General features: G+C 49.6%; 1 protein-coding gene across 2 annotated transcripts; it reads left to right on the top strand.

The window, feature by feature from the left end:
* Positions 1-6,150: 6,150 nt before the first annotated feature.
* Positions 6,151-7,666, top strand: LOC124683599 (heat stress transcription factor C-2b-like). Of its 2 annotated transcripts, XM_047218087.1 has the most exons (3): positions 6,151-6,187; positions 6,282-6,514; positions 6,929-7,666. In XM_047218087.1, the coding sequence occupies exons 2-3, from the start codon at positions 6,290-6,292 to the stop codon at positions 7,541-7,543; spliced, it is 840 nt and encodes a 279-aa protein (XP_047074043.1). In that variant the 5' UTR covers positions 6,151-6,187; positions 6,282-6,289; the 3' UTR covers positions 7,544-7,666. The 2 variants fall into 2 exon arrangements, with proteins under 2 accessions (XP_047074043.1, XP_047074042.1); XM_047218086.1 differs by having other exon boundaries at positions 6,151-6,514.
* Positions 7,667-13,936: the final 6,270 nt, after the last annotated feature.

The following is a 13,936-nucleotide window of genomic DNA, read 5'->3' as shown; positions in this document are numbered from 1 at the left end:
TTATGATGATATCAACTTTGGGTTTGTGGGTTGGACCAGTGGTCTTTGCCATGCTAATATGCATTGACCTCTTTGTGGGTGATGTACGAGGAATGTGCTTGAAGAAAAGGGCAAGGTAGAAGGAAAAAACATTGTATAAGGGTGCAGACGATTTTGAAAATAAGTTACACAAAATGGAGGAGAGAGATTTTCTGCTAGAGGAGAAGAAGATATGGAAGGATGAAAAGAAAAAAAAAGAGGAGAAAAAGGTAGAAAAAAGTATTTTTTCTAAAATATTTGTATGTGAGACTATGTGATATGGAAACTAATATGTGAGGCGTCGGTGAAGTCTTCATTGCTAAATGTCACATAAACCAAACATATCTGTGTATATTTCAAACAAATAAAATGCGGTGCCAACTTATGGTGCAAACAAATTTAAAATACGATGTCGTTGTGTATTGTGTTAGGGAGAGATACGACATTTGTGTATAATTTCAACAATGGAGCATGTGGAAGCTCCTCTTGTGCTTGACCTTGAAAACATAAGTCCCTAGGCACCCGCTTATGCAAATTGTTAGCATTTAGCAAATTATGTACATTGATGTAAATGAGGGTGCTTGTGTCCTTACCACTTGAATGACAGCTTGTGCCGCTCTCCAGGTGGAGAATGACATGGTCGATCGCGGCGCAAAACTTGCTCGATCTAGGCCCATTTTTTTGTTGATGGATTCAACATTGCAATTGCTGATAATGTTGAAGGGTTTGTGAAGCCACTAGTAGGAAAAGCCTCATCAGTGGCGCACCAAAAATGGATTCTGTGGCGCATGGGAGGTGCGCCACAGAAACTTCGCCACAAAAATAAGGTTTCTGTGGCGCACCGGCCCATGCGCCACAGAATTAAGGTTTCTGTGGCGCATGTTTTCTTAGGTGCGCCACAGAAAAGCGTGCGCCACAGAATTGGTTTTCAGTGCGCCACAGAATTTGCTTGTATTCTACACGATTTTGTGCTGCCTGCTATACACATGCAGTTTATAGACAGCAATATACAGATATACAGGTTATATACAGCAACATTCAGATATAATATAAATATCATGTACATTGCACAGATATAACATAGACATCATCATCACATTACTTAGAGCCCGATCGAGATACATATATAGTGGCAAGTGTCAAATGTTTTGCATACAACTCTTAATTCATATAAAATTCACAATTTCGAGATATAAAGTAGTCTTCATCCGGTTCCTCCTTTGCTCCCTCATCTCTACCCACCAGGCTCGCTTGCATCGGGGTCCTTCATCCAGTTCCTACTATGATGAAAATGGAAGAAAGTGAGACCAACAAGTCCGATGCACAAGAGAAATGGAATAAATGCCTCATACATTGTTGGTCAACACAAATATTAACATTCAGGGACGGCGTAAGTGAGACCAAGTCCGATGCACAAGAGATTGATATTTGTGCTATCTTACCAGGCTCACTTACGCCGCCCCCGAGTGTACGGTGACCAAACATTTTAATCATCGGCATTTTGAAAATCTCAAAGCAAATGGAATGACAAAATGGAATAAGTGCCTCATACATTGTTGGTCAACACAAATACTATGGTCGAAACCATAGTTGCAAGATACACCGCAAGTATACTTTGCGAAGGGCCCCTTTCCCCGGCCGCCGTTCCGTGAACGGGTGCTTGACGACACAACGACGCCGATCCGCCTCTCCGGCGCGCAACCACGGCAGTCCCTCGCCATCCAGCTGAACGAGTCCTTGATGCAAAGACCGTGCCGGCCTGCCCGAGCATTATGCCGGGCCGTGTAGCCGCGCTCAGGCCGTGTGTCCCGCGCCTGCATCGCTCGCCTTCTTGCCCGGTGAACCAATAGATCGATCGTTGGAATAAGGAAACCGATGACGGCCGATCGCAAGATTAAATTGCGATCGGCCGTCATCGGCTTCCTTATTCCAACGATTAGTCTATTTGTTCACCGGCAAAAAGGCGAAGAGTGCAGGGCGCCCGAGACACGGCCCGAAGCACGGCAACAGTGGGTCGGCATGATGCTAGGGAGGCCGACACCGTCTTTGCATTAAGGACTCGTTCACGCATCGGATGGCGAGAGAAGAAAAGTGGTGATGCACCGGAGAGGCAGGTCGGCGTTGTTGTCTCGTCAAAGACTCGTTCACTCGAACGGCGGCCGGGGAAAGGGGGCCCGTCTACAAAGTATATTGCGGCGTATAGGTGACCAAACATTCTAATCATCGGCACTAAAATGGAAGAAAGAGCCAAGTGGTATCTCAACTAGATATCATATGCCTCATACTTTGTTGGTCGAAAGAAATATTAACATTCCGGGATGGGGTCAGTGAGGCCAGGTAGAATGCACAAGAGATTGATATTTGTGCCATCGCACCGGGCTCACCGGCCCCACCCTGCAGTGTACAAGTGACCAAACAATTTAATCATCGGCACTAAAATGGAAGAAAGGCCAATGCAATTAAGAAGTAGCTAGTATGAACTAAATGGAATGCCTCATACTTTGTTGGTCGAAACAAATATTAACATCCAGGGATGGAGTAAGTGAGGCCAGGTAGGATGCACAAAATATTGATATTTGTGCCATCACACCAGGCTCACTTGCTCCACCCCCGAGTGTATGAGTGATCGACCAACCATCTAATCATCGGCAAGTACAAAAACACCAACAAACCAGCAACCATGGTGACATAAGTCAAGATGCTCAAACACACATAGCATGCATGAAGCAGATGCTCCAAAGGGATTTTTCATCACTTGGTATATAGACCAAGTGATGCTGGCAAAAGAGAGGCCAATCAAGAACCAGTAACTCCAGTAAGTGATAGATATGCCTAAACAAGCAACAACACATAGCATATCCCAACTAACCGCATGAGACAAGTCTTGGTAGCCAACCGAATCACCTAGCACCACCTAGCCTTTTAAAACCATCGTAAACAGTCCTTTTTCTTCAAAGGATACCACAGTGGCATTCATTTACATGATCCCCTACCGTGGATATCTCTATTTTCATCAAAGCCAACAAGAAATAGAAATTTATCATTACTCAGCTTGAGTTCAAAACAAAGCTCGGGGTACCATAAGGGATTATTCATCACTTGGTAGTAACCAAGTGATGCCGGCAAGAGAGAGGCCAAGCCCGAGCTAGTCAATCCAGAGATGGATATGCATAAGTAAGCAAGAACACATAGCCTATCCAAGTTAACCGGATAAAACCAACCTTGACAACCAACTTAATAACCTAGCATCACCTAGTCTTTTAAACCATCGAAACTTCCCATTTTCTTCAAAGGATACCACAGTGGCATTCATTTACATGATTCCCTAATGTGAATATCTCTATTTTAGTATCTCGTTCTTATCCAAGTTTTTGCCTCAGCCTTTGCATCATTGGCTGAGCCAAGACATCAAGCATCCGGCCAGGGAGCATTCTTTCTTTTTAGGGAACTATATGAACTATATGCACATGATCCAAGTAAGCATCCCCACTAATCGTAGCATTATAAGCATAGTAGCATACCATAAGCTCACAACAATCCATCAAGTAAATCTTCACAAGGATACCACAGTAGCATAGTAGCATACCATAAGCTCACAAGAATCCATCATTTTCTTCACAAGGATACCACAAGTAGCATACCATAGTAGCATTTAATGCATTTAAATGAACCAAGAGCATCAAAACCAACCAAATGTCCAACTAGCAAGCAATACCAAGTGAGCAAGTCTTCATTACCTTGTACAAGTTCGGACATGGATTTATTTCCAACAAAGGATGGAAATCAAATTAACATCATTGAATTAAATTGAATCATTACCATCACATGGTTCATCAATAACAATTAGGGGCAATGCATCCAGAGCAACAAAGAAGCAATGCATCCAGAGCAACAAAGAAGCAATGCATCCAGAACCACTACCGAGGTACATCAACCATGAGCAATGAGCCAGTAAGTAAATCACTAGCACATGATGATCATTTGACCATTTAGAGCATGGACACACAAGCAATAGCAACAAGATAGTTCACCAGGAATGGTGAGAAGCCGCAAGAGCATGCATCTAGCCTGCAGCAATAATGACAACAAGCTAGGATAGATAGATCAACAAAGAACAAAGAACAAGTACATCAACAAGAATGAAGAAGACAACCAGAGCATGCATCTAGTCATGCAGCAACAATGACATCAAGCTAGGATAGATAGATAGATTGCATCCAAAGTAGCACATCAACAAGAACAATAGCTAGCACAAAGAACAACAACAACAAGACAATCGGAGCAAAGACACAAGCATTTCATCGAGCACTTTTTGCTCGCGCGGGAGAGGAAGAGGGAGGGGAGGGGAGGGGAGAGAGTTCACCGACGACAGGGGTGGAGGAGGAGGTTGACGACGACGGCAGCGGTGGAGGAGCGAGGAGGACGCGGCGGCTCCTCCACCTTCACGCGACGGTGGCCCCTCCTCGCGGCGGCCCCTCCTCGCCGCAGCGGCAGCCTGTGCCGGCGTGGCGGGGATGGGAGGACCGTGGCGGCACGCGGCCCTCGCGAAGGAAGGCGGCGGCGACGGCGATGGCGACGACCATGGCGGCGCGCGGCGGATCGGAGGAGAGGGAGAGGGAGAGGGGAGGGGAGAGGGAGAGGGAGAGGTGAACGGACGTGGGGGAGGGCACGGGCGATGATATAAGTTACCTTAGTTCCGTGGCGCACCCGAACAAGTGCACCACGTAATCAACTACTTCGTGGCGCACCGAAGCACGTGCGCCACGAAAGAGTTATTTCGTGGCGCGACACGCCATGTGCGCCACGTAAATACCTACACTAATAATTGGTGGTGGCAGGATGTGGGCCCCATATAATTTCCGTGGCGCGAGGTTCAGTAGTGCGCCACAAAATTAAGCTATTTCTGTGGCGCACCTAGCATGGTGCGCCACAAAATAACATTCTGTGGCGCATTTTTAGTGGTGCGCCACAGAACTAAGCTCCGCCTATAAGGGTTTTCCTACTAGTGAGCTTCCTGTGATTGTAATCTTGGCTTAGCTTGCGTCAATACAGAACACCTTTTTGTTGAGCACCATTTATTGCGTCTTGGCTAACGGATAACCAAGAGAAGCAGAGCATGTCGTCTTCTCTGTCGGTGAAGCCGGCAGTTCTATGGCCCTCTCCCTTCTTCTTTCAAACGCCATTGCCACCACCTGTAGACACGCCTTGATCAAGCCCCAACGTGTCCTCGCCCTCCTCGTCGTCATGGTACATGGTCGTTGGCAGCTGCGTCTGCTCGATGTAGAACAATGGGTCGCACTATTCTGCATGCGTCCAGTGTTGCTGCTTCTCCGTCCACAGATGCCGCGTCTTCGCCACGGGATCCTCTTTCTCCGACTCGACGACGAAGCCGCCGCCGTAGATCACCGCTTGAATTTTGCCCTCATTGCGCTTCCCCTAGTCAGCCTACGAATGATCATGCGTTTAGACGATGACGATGCACGATAAAGGACACCTTCCCTTTGTTATCGTCGCCGACGGAGGCAACACGCTTTGAGCCTGCCTTAGGGGCGGTCTCGTCGACGGCAGGTTCCTCCGCTTGCAAGGCAGCGAGGGCCTCCATGGCTAGGTAGGGCTTTTGCTTCCGCCTCAATACAATTTTTTTGGAGTGCGGGAGTGGGAGTGGCTTCTGTGCCACTAACGGACGGGCCATGTAGGACACACCGGGTGTTCCGAATGGACGCTTTGCAGCGGAGGACGCGCACGGACCTTGGGCAAACCCATTTGGACACTAAATTTAGATCACGTTTGTGTCCCAGTGATAGGTCGGACATTCCATCAATATTTATAAATCGGTAGACCCCACCGGCTTCAACGGGCACGGTCCCCAAAGCAGCAGGTGTCCTCTCACGTCCGCGTTGGCTCCAAGCCTCCAACGACCCCAGCGCCGTGCGCGCTTTTTCCCCACCCACGCTGCTGGGGGGTACGTGTGTGACCACCGGCGGAAGGCTCCCGACCCCCGTGGCCGCACGCGCCTGTCGACACCTCCTCGCCTCGCCGCCCGTCGCTTTCTCCCCCCACAGCCCGCACATCACCTTCCTTATAAAACCGCCGGCCGCCACGTTCACACTTCACACAGCAACACATCTTGCCTTCTCCGGCCGGCCACGCAGCGCCCATCCCTTTTCCTGTACCTCCTTTAACCTTTATGCTCTTCCTCCATTTAGATATTTGGAGATATTTCTTCTATCTATCTACCTGACAGAGTCAGGCAGAGTTTGCAGCGACATCGATGGCGGCGGCGGCGAGCGTGGGCGGTGGAGCGGCTGGGGTGGCGCCGTTCGTGTGGAAGACGTACCGGATGGTGGAGGACCCGGGGACGAACGGGGTCATCGGCTGGGGGAGGGCCAACAACACCTTCGTCGTCGCCGACCCCTTCGTCTTCTCGCAGACGCTCCTGCCCACCCACTTCAAGCACAACAACTTCTCCAGCTTCGTCCGACAGCTCAACACATATGTCAGTCACCACTTGATTAACCACTTGATTACCCCTCTCTGTTCTTGGTTGCGACCTTAAGGGCCGCGGCCGCTCTGCTCCTGCTGCTGCTCTGGGCTTTCCTCAGGGGGGCGAGGATGGAGTATCCATCTTCTGCGTGTGTGAGCCTGTGAGGTGAGATTCGTGGGGCAGTTCTTTGTTTTTCTGTGATTCGATTTCGCTGCCTGTTTTCGGTGGACTCAGAAATTTGGGGAAGTACAAGTACTGTGTAGTATAGTTCAGTTTTGACGGTACCTGATGCAGAGAGTTCCAGGAGTTCAGTGCTAGCACGAGCGTAGAACGTGTAGTAGTAGCGAGTTGTGTGTGTGCAGATTTGATTCTAGCGAACTGCTAGTTTCTCCTCCTCTGACCAAATTATTCCAACTCGATCATCAGGGATTCCGCAAGGTGGATCCGGACCGGTGGGAGTTCGCGCACGGCTCGTTCCTCCGGGGGCAGACCCACCTCCTTCGCAACATCGTCCGCCGCGGCACCGCCGTCGGCGGCGGCGGCAAGCGCAAGGACCCCGCGGCGGCGGGGGCCGGCCTCACCGACGACGACATGACGATGGTGGCCACGGAGGTGGTCAGGCTCAAGAAGGAGCAGAGCACCATCGACGACCGGGTCGGCGCCATGTGGCGCCGCGTGCAGGAGACCGAGCGCAGGCCCAAGCAGATGCTCGCCTTCCTCCTCACCGTCGTCGGCGACCGCGACATGCTGCAGCGCCTCGTCGCCGGCGGCGACGGCGACGGCGACGGCGACGAGGGTGCGGACGCCGACGGGCTCGACTGTGATGGCCAGGAGCAGATTTTGGGCGGGGAGAAGAGGCCCAGGCTGCTTGGCGACGGCGAATTCGGCGACGTCACCGCGTTCGGGCCCGACGCCGTCGACTTCGCCGGGTTCTACGGCGGCGGCGACGCGTTCGCCAACGTGGCTGTGGAGGCGGCCGCCGGGTCAGGCGTCGGTGGTGCGGTGGGCTCGTTTGGTTTTGGACTGGGCCATGGGTACTGACGTCCGAATGAAAATGTTTCGACTTGGGCTAATTGTTTCCATCGGGAGACCGACCCGCTATCTTCCCTGTTCGGAATGGGGCAGGGCCCAAGGACATTACAAATTTTCCATGCATATCGTTGATCTGTTCGAAAGTGCTCGAGCAGCAAAATTACCATGCACAGGGCCTCCCCTCCCGTGCACTAAATCGTCATGTTTTATTCAGTGCTAATCCAATTTGAATTATTAAAACACAATGAATCTGAATTTGAATTCTTAAAATACAATGAATCTGAATGATATCCTAGTACACGAATCTAAAGCATTGACACGAGGTTGGAAATTCCCCATGAATTCTTGAAGGAAAATGCTTATTATCAGGCGGAGGCACGCGGGTTTTTTTGCAACCTCCGGCGTCACCAACGAATCCTATATCGTCTTCTTCATCTCCACATTTTTCCTCATATACCTTCGTTCTTATCACCTCCGCGTCCTCACCTCATCACCTCCGCGTCCTCACCTCGCACGGCCTGAGGCGCGCCCGTCGCTGGCATCCACCTCCGCGAGCGCCTCTCCGCTGGCTTCCACCTCCATGAGCGCCTTGCTGCCGGCTTCCACCTCCGCGCGCCTACTGCCGGCATCCACCTCCGCGAGCGCCTCTCCGCCGGCTTCCACCTCCACGAGCGCCTTGCCGCCGGCTTCCACCTCCGCGAGCGAGTCGCCCCACGGGATCCTCCATGGCCTCCACCTCCGCAAGCTGCCCCGTCGTGGGCCTCCACCTTCGCAAGTTGCCCCGTCACCGCTGACCTCCACCGAACGCCCTCTGCAGCCATGGCCGGATGTGCTACTCACGGGGGTGCTGGAAACTCTGGGCGGCGGTGCTGCTTGTTGTGGGCGACAGTGCTACAAATAAAGCGTTGTGCAACTACAAGCCAGAGTCAACGTCTTCGCCGACGATGGTACGAGCTCTAGGAAGAGGTGTTGCTACTTGCGGTGGGCGGCGCTGCTGCAAGACGACCAATGGTGAGGAGCGGCGGTGCTGGAAGCCAGCTGCCGGCGAGGAGCGGACGTGCTAGTTATGGAGGGCGGTGCTGCTGCAAGCTAGTCACCGGCTGACAAGGGATTAACTTGTCAATGCCTATGGATTATAGGCTAGGGTTTAGTTAGAAGTAGAGGGCAAGTAGATCTCGAAGGTTTCAGCCGAAAAGTACTCGACGAATATGAAAACTAGGGTTTGCAGTACAATGATTCGATGATCTTCTCGTCCCTCGACCCCCCTTTATATAGGTGGAGCCGAGGGATTCGTGCTATACAAGGATTACGGAGTCCGGGACGGTTTCTAACTCATCCCGCCGCATTTACAAATAACACTTCCTATTACAACTCTATCTTTTCCTTAAATACATCTTGGGCTGTCGAGTCTTCTTATTCTTCGGGTAGTGGGCCTTCAATAAACCCCGGGTACTATATTAGGCAGGCCCATTTGGGATGCCTATGTCAGTAGCCCCCGAGATTTTGCTTGAATCGTAGAATCGTGGAAAATCTCCACCGTCTATTTTTATTCGAAAGCTTTTAACTTTTATACTTTTTCTCATAAAATTCTATATTGTACAGGGATATTGGTAGTTGGGGCTAGTTCATCCGACGGATCAGTGTACTAGTTAACCGCTCTAGTGGCAATCCGCAAAACCTACTTCAAAATCACGTCCCCGGACATGATTTCGGATACCGGTGTAAACTTCGACAGCGCCGCTTAAGGTCTTACCATTCTGTCGAGTCCCAGCTAAATTTATCGAGTACCTAACGCGTCCGTTAGGATTTTTCTTCGTATCTCGTTGATACGGATAAAAGTAGCAGAGCGCAGTCTTCGGCGATGCCACGCCCAGCAGAATAGGTCTGGGGTCTTACCTTCGCAATTTTGCGGCATTCAGAAATTGATCGCAACTTCGGCGTTCTGAGAATATATTGTCGAGTGCTTTTCCGGCTGTTGGAATGGCACATTTTATTGAGTCAAATATGACTTATATTGCTTTCCCGATGGGAGTATATGGAGAGTTAATGATAACTCGAAATATACTCTCTTGCTTGTTCTATTTTTCCTTTGTTAATTTCATCGGGCACGCGAACAGCCGTTCCCGATGGGAGTAGCCCCCGAGGCTACAGCCAAGAACTTGTGCTTGGTTGTAGGCTCAACATTTTAGTCCACCTTGTCACTATATTGCCATTATCTCTTGATATTCTTTCCTCCTTCTTCTTCTCTCTTTCTTTTTTTTTTTTTTTTTTTTTATTTATCGGGTGCGCGAACAGCGCTCCTGATGGGAGTAGCCCCCGAGGCTACAGCCAAGAACTTGTGCTTGACTGGTAGGCTCAACATTTTCTATATTTGCCATTGTCGAAAGTTTTCTTTTTTCGAAGTAGCCCCCGAGCATTTGGGCAAAAACTTGTTTCCGACCAAAGGCTCCCGATGCATTCAAATAACTTATCCCGTCGCCATTCTCCTTTCTCTTGTCGACATATTTTCCCTTGTCAAATTTTCTTCAACTCTATCACCGGTCGATATTTTTCTCGCTTTGTGGGTCCATCGTTCCCACCATGTTGACACGTCGTGCAAGTGGGGGACACACGTCCTCCGCTTTTTCTCGGTGCTCGTGCGGTAACGCCTATTCCCGCAAAAATACTTTTTTGCCCTTGTAACCAGAAAATCAATTCTCACCACACGATTTCCTCATCCAACGGTACACTCGCTTCACCCAATTCTTATATAAACCTGTCTTCAACCTCCGTTCATCCCTCGCTTGCGCCGCTCACCTGTTCCTCTTCGCAAATCTTCCTCTCGCGCCCAATCTTCGCCGATTTCCCGCTCTCGCATACATTGCTCAATCCGCTTCCGTGGATGCCGCCGCGTGCGCGTTTGACCCGCCACAAAGACTCCGCAGTCCGCGATGGCCGCCGAAGATCTTGAGTGGGAGAGATCCAAGATCTCCAACCAAGACGCCAACCTCGATGAAAAGGCTTGGCCTCGATGAAGAAGGAAGGCGCCATCCGCTTCCCAATGAAGAAAGCTATCCCAAGCCTCCAATGGAGTATCGGGTTAGTTTCGTTGATCATCTTATCCGCGGCCTCTCTACCCCAATCCATGATTTCCTCCGCGGTCTTCTCTTTGTCTATGGGATTCAACCGCATCATCCGACCCCCAATTCCATCCTTCACATTTCTATTTTTATCACCCTTTGCGAATGCTTTCTTGGAGTCGCTCCTAATTGGGCTCTTTGGAAACGCATCTTCCGCCTCCGCCGCAATGGCTCCCACAACGTCACTTATAACATAGGTGGCGTTGTTATCCGTATTCGTACCGATGTCGATTATTTCGACGTCAAGTTTCCTGATTCTGTCCAAGGATGGCGCAAGAAGTGGCTTTACATTCACGAAGAAAGCGCCAACTCCGTTGAGCACAACATAATTCCCTTCGACGGGAGTGCCAAAATTCAGCGCCGTCGCTCCCGGGATGCCGAAGCTTCGAGGAAGAGAAAAAGGCGACAGAGGCGCTCATGTCTCGCATTCGCCAGCCTTCAAAATACTCGAGGCGAGGAGCTATCTCGGTGTTCAAATCACCGCTTACTTCCTTAGGATTAGAGTGCAGCCTCTTCAGTGCTCGCAAAAATCCCCTTTGGACGTACTCGGTGAAAATGACGCCAACGTAATCTCCGGTAACCTTTCCACCAAGGACTTGGAGAAGTTGGTTCGAAGACTTTCTCGCCCGGGCAAAGATCCAGCTCCTTCTTCTTGTCGCGTGGAACCATACAGCTCCACCAATCCACTCCCCAAGGTATTTTGTCTTTCCGCGTTTTTATCTTGTTGCGCCCTTTTTTTCCCCGCATCTCATTGTATTGTCATCTCTTTACGTTTTCTTTGGTTTCTTATTTTTTCAGGACCATCCTAGTATAACTTCCCTTCCTCCTCTTCCCGAGGGTGGAGAAGTCGAAGAAATGACCGTCGTTGCCGACGATACTCAAGGCTCTTCTCGTCCCCGAAAGTGAAGTCGCGGGTTCTCACAAATCTGCGGCTTCTCATGAGAGAGAGGTTGAGTCTCGAAGCTAGTGAATCGACCGAATCCCTTCCTCCCGCCGTTTCTCCGAAGAACAAAAGGAAAAGGACCGAAGTCGAGGATTCTCGGCATTTCTAAGGCTGAAGAAGTTGTTCCTTCTGATCCGAAGGCAGCTTATGATCCTTATTTTGAGTCCCTCATCAGCTCGTAAGTCAATTTTATCTCTCCTCCTCTTTTGATGTACTCGAAAGATTTAACTCTGTCTTGCTTTTTGTACTGTCGATTTTTTTTTACTAGTGATGAGGAAGAAGTACCAAGCCATCGACGTAGCTCCTCGGACCAACGACGTCACGTACCGTGCTTGTTTCGTACACGTTAGTTGAAGGAGATGAAACATCGCCTCCCCAACAAAACGTCGTCACTACTACTCCACCATCGAGCCCCCTTGTCCCTTCGCCAAAAAGGGCAAGGGTTGAAATGATCGTTGAGCCTCCTCCTCAATTGGGCAGCTTCTTCCTCGCAGCTCTTGGATGATGTAAGTTTATCGAGATCTATATTTCCTCTATTTTGCTTTTGTGGACCTTTACTTTGTGTAATGCCGAAATTTTTCCCCTTCTTTCCTTCTTCTTTGACAGCCTATGATCAAGGATCTTATCCGCATTGGGTCCCAATTTATTGGGTACCGCGAGTATGCCAACAGAGCCGAAGGTGACGACTTTTATACTTGCTGTTTTTCCTTGGTTTTTTACCGCTGCCGCTTGTCGCTATTTTTGATCTTTCTTCTCTTCCTTTTCCTTTCTCAACGTAAAAACTTGCGGAAGCTAACCAACGTGCCGAGATACTTTCTCGAATCTTGAGAAAAGTGAAACGGCTCGCAAGAAAGCTGAGCTTGCCGCTAGCGAAGCCGTAGCCGAAGCCGATGATGCCAAAGCAAAGGCTGCTAGTGTCGAAGAATTGCAGCAAAGGCTCAAAGATGCTGAATCTGCCTTGCACGAGCAAAAATCTGCACAGAGTTGCACGAGAACAAGGGATCATCAAGCGTCTGAATTCGCAAAGTCGACGTACACCGAGTAATATCACTTGTCCCTTCTATTTTGTTTGTACTTCTTGTTTCTTGGTTCTTGACTAATGTTCTTTCTTGTGTGGCAGCCCAAACCAACCAAGATTTTGACCTGGAAAAGCCCGTCAATGACCCTCTTCTTGACGCACTTTCTCTTCTAGAGTCCCATGGACGCGAAATTCGTGAAGGCGTGGCCAATGCCGTGGGGCTTTGTCGGCGTTGTTCCCCTACTTCTTCCCGAAGAAAGAGGAACCTTCGACTTTCCTTGACCTCGCCAAGATGTTCAATACATCGAAGATCTTGGGCTGAAGCCGCGCCATGAGAACATGAAGGTAGCCGTTGAAAATACCGTTGCTCGGTTGCCGACAGCCGCAGACTCTCGACCGGACGAAGGTTGGCGACACCGATCCGATAGAACAAGTCGAGGTGGAAGTCACCGATGAAGGCGGCCAAGCCCAATACGAAGAAAATCTTGGCGTATCTCGGGATCCAGCCAACGTCGACTCCTAGTTCGTCAAGGCCGGAGGTCTAGTTGCATGCCTCTGTTTTTCTTTTGCTTCTTTTGCTCTTGTCGCCAAAGTAGTCTTTTGGCGACACGTATTTCCCTAGCTCCACCGTAGTGCCCTTGTAATTATTCTCGAGAGATTAATGAAGAACTCTATCTTTGCCTCGTTTTTTAATGTTGTTCTGTTTTAAATTTCAGTTGATATTTGATAACTATACTCCAATTCCTACTCCTTCCAATGCTTCGCCTTCTTCCCGCGCGAGAGAACTCGCTATCGATACCGCACTCGTCGATGATACCTTGTCGCAAGAATTGAATGATCTTCGACAACAACTTCAGCATGCGAAAAGCAAACACTTGCGATGATGGAGCAGTCTCGTAAATCATCCGAAGCCGAAAAGTTGCCCTTCAGCAAGCTCCGCGAGGCCGTGGCTGCTAAGGAGATTGCTGTTTCGAAGCCGAAAAGCGGTCACTCGAGAAAATTTCATGCTCGAGTTAATGAATGAGGCCAGTGCATATATGTCGGGTATGTTTGTCTCGTCTTGTGATATCTTTCATCTTCATGCTATTGTCTCCTAAAGGTTGTCCCTTCGTTGTGTTGATAGGTGCCTTTATTGATGCCGCCGCCGAGGAAGAGAGGGTAAACACTAGGACAAACCTCCTTGTCAATCTTTCCTTGGACCATGGTTCTTTGTTTTGGGCCACTCCGGAGAGGACCCGCCAAATTACCAGATTTCAGGATCGTACCTCTCAAACCCGTGATTTCCTTCACTTCGTACCAAAACCTTATCTATGGTTTACAAC

Source organism: Lolium rigidum, chromosome 1, assembly GCF_022539505.1.
Source record: "Lolium rigidum isolate FL_2022 chromosome 1, APGP_CSIRO_Lrig_0.1, whole genome shotgun sequence".
NCBI classification, from domain to species: Eukaryota; Viridiplantae; Streptophyta; class Magnoliopsida; order Poales; family Poaceae; genus Lolium; species Lolium rigidum.
Note: the sequence above shows the minus strand (reverse complement) of the source record. Positions and strands in the feature narration are given on the sequence as shown.

Excerpts from the sequence above, each read along its gene's own strand:
- LOC124683599 (XM_047218087.1), top strand. The coding sequence starts at position 6,290 with ATGGCGGCGGCGGCGAGCGTGGGCGGTGGAGCGGCTGGGGTGGCGCCG. Across the intron at positions 6,515-6,928 it reads TCCGACAGCTCAACACATAT|GGATTCCGCAAGGTGGATCC; the intron begins GTCAGTCACCAC and ends CTCGATCATCAG.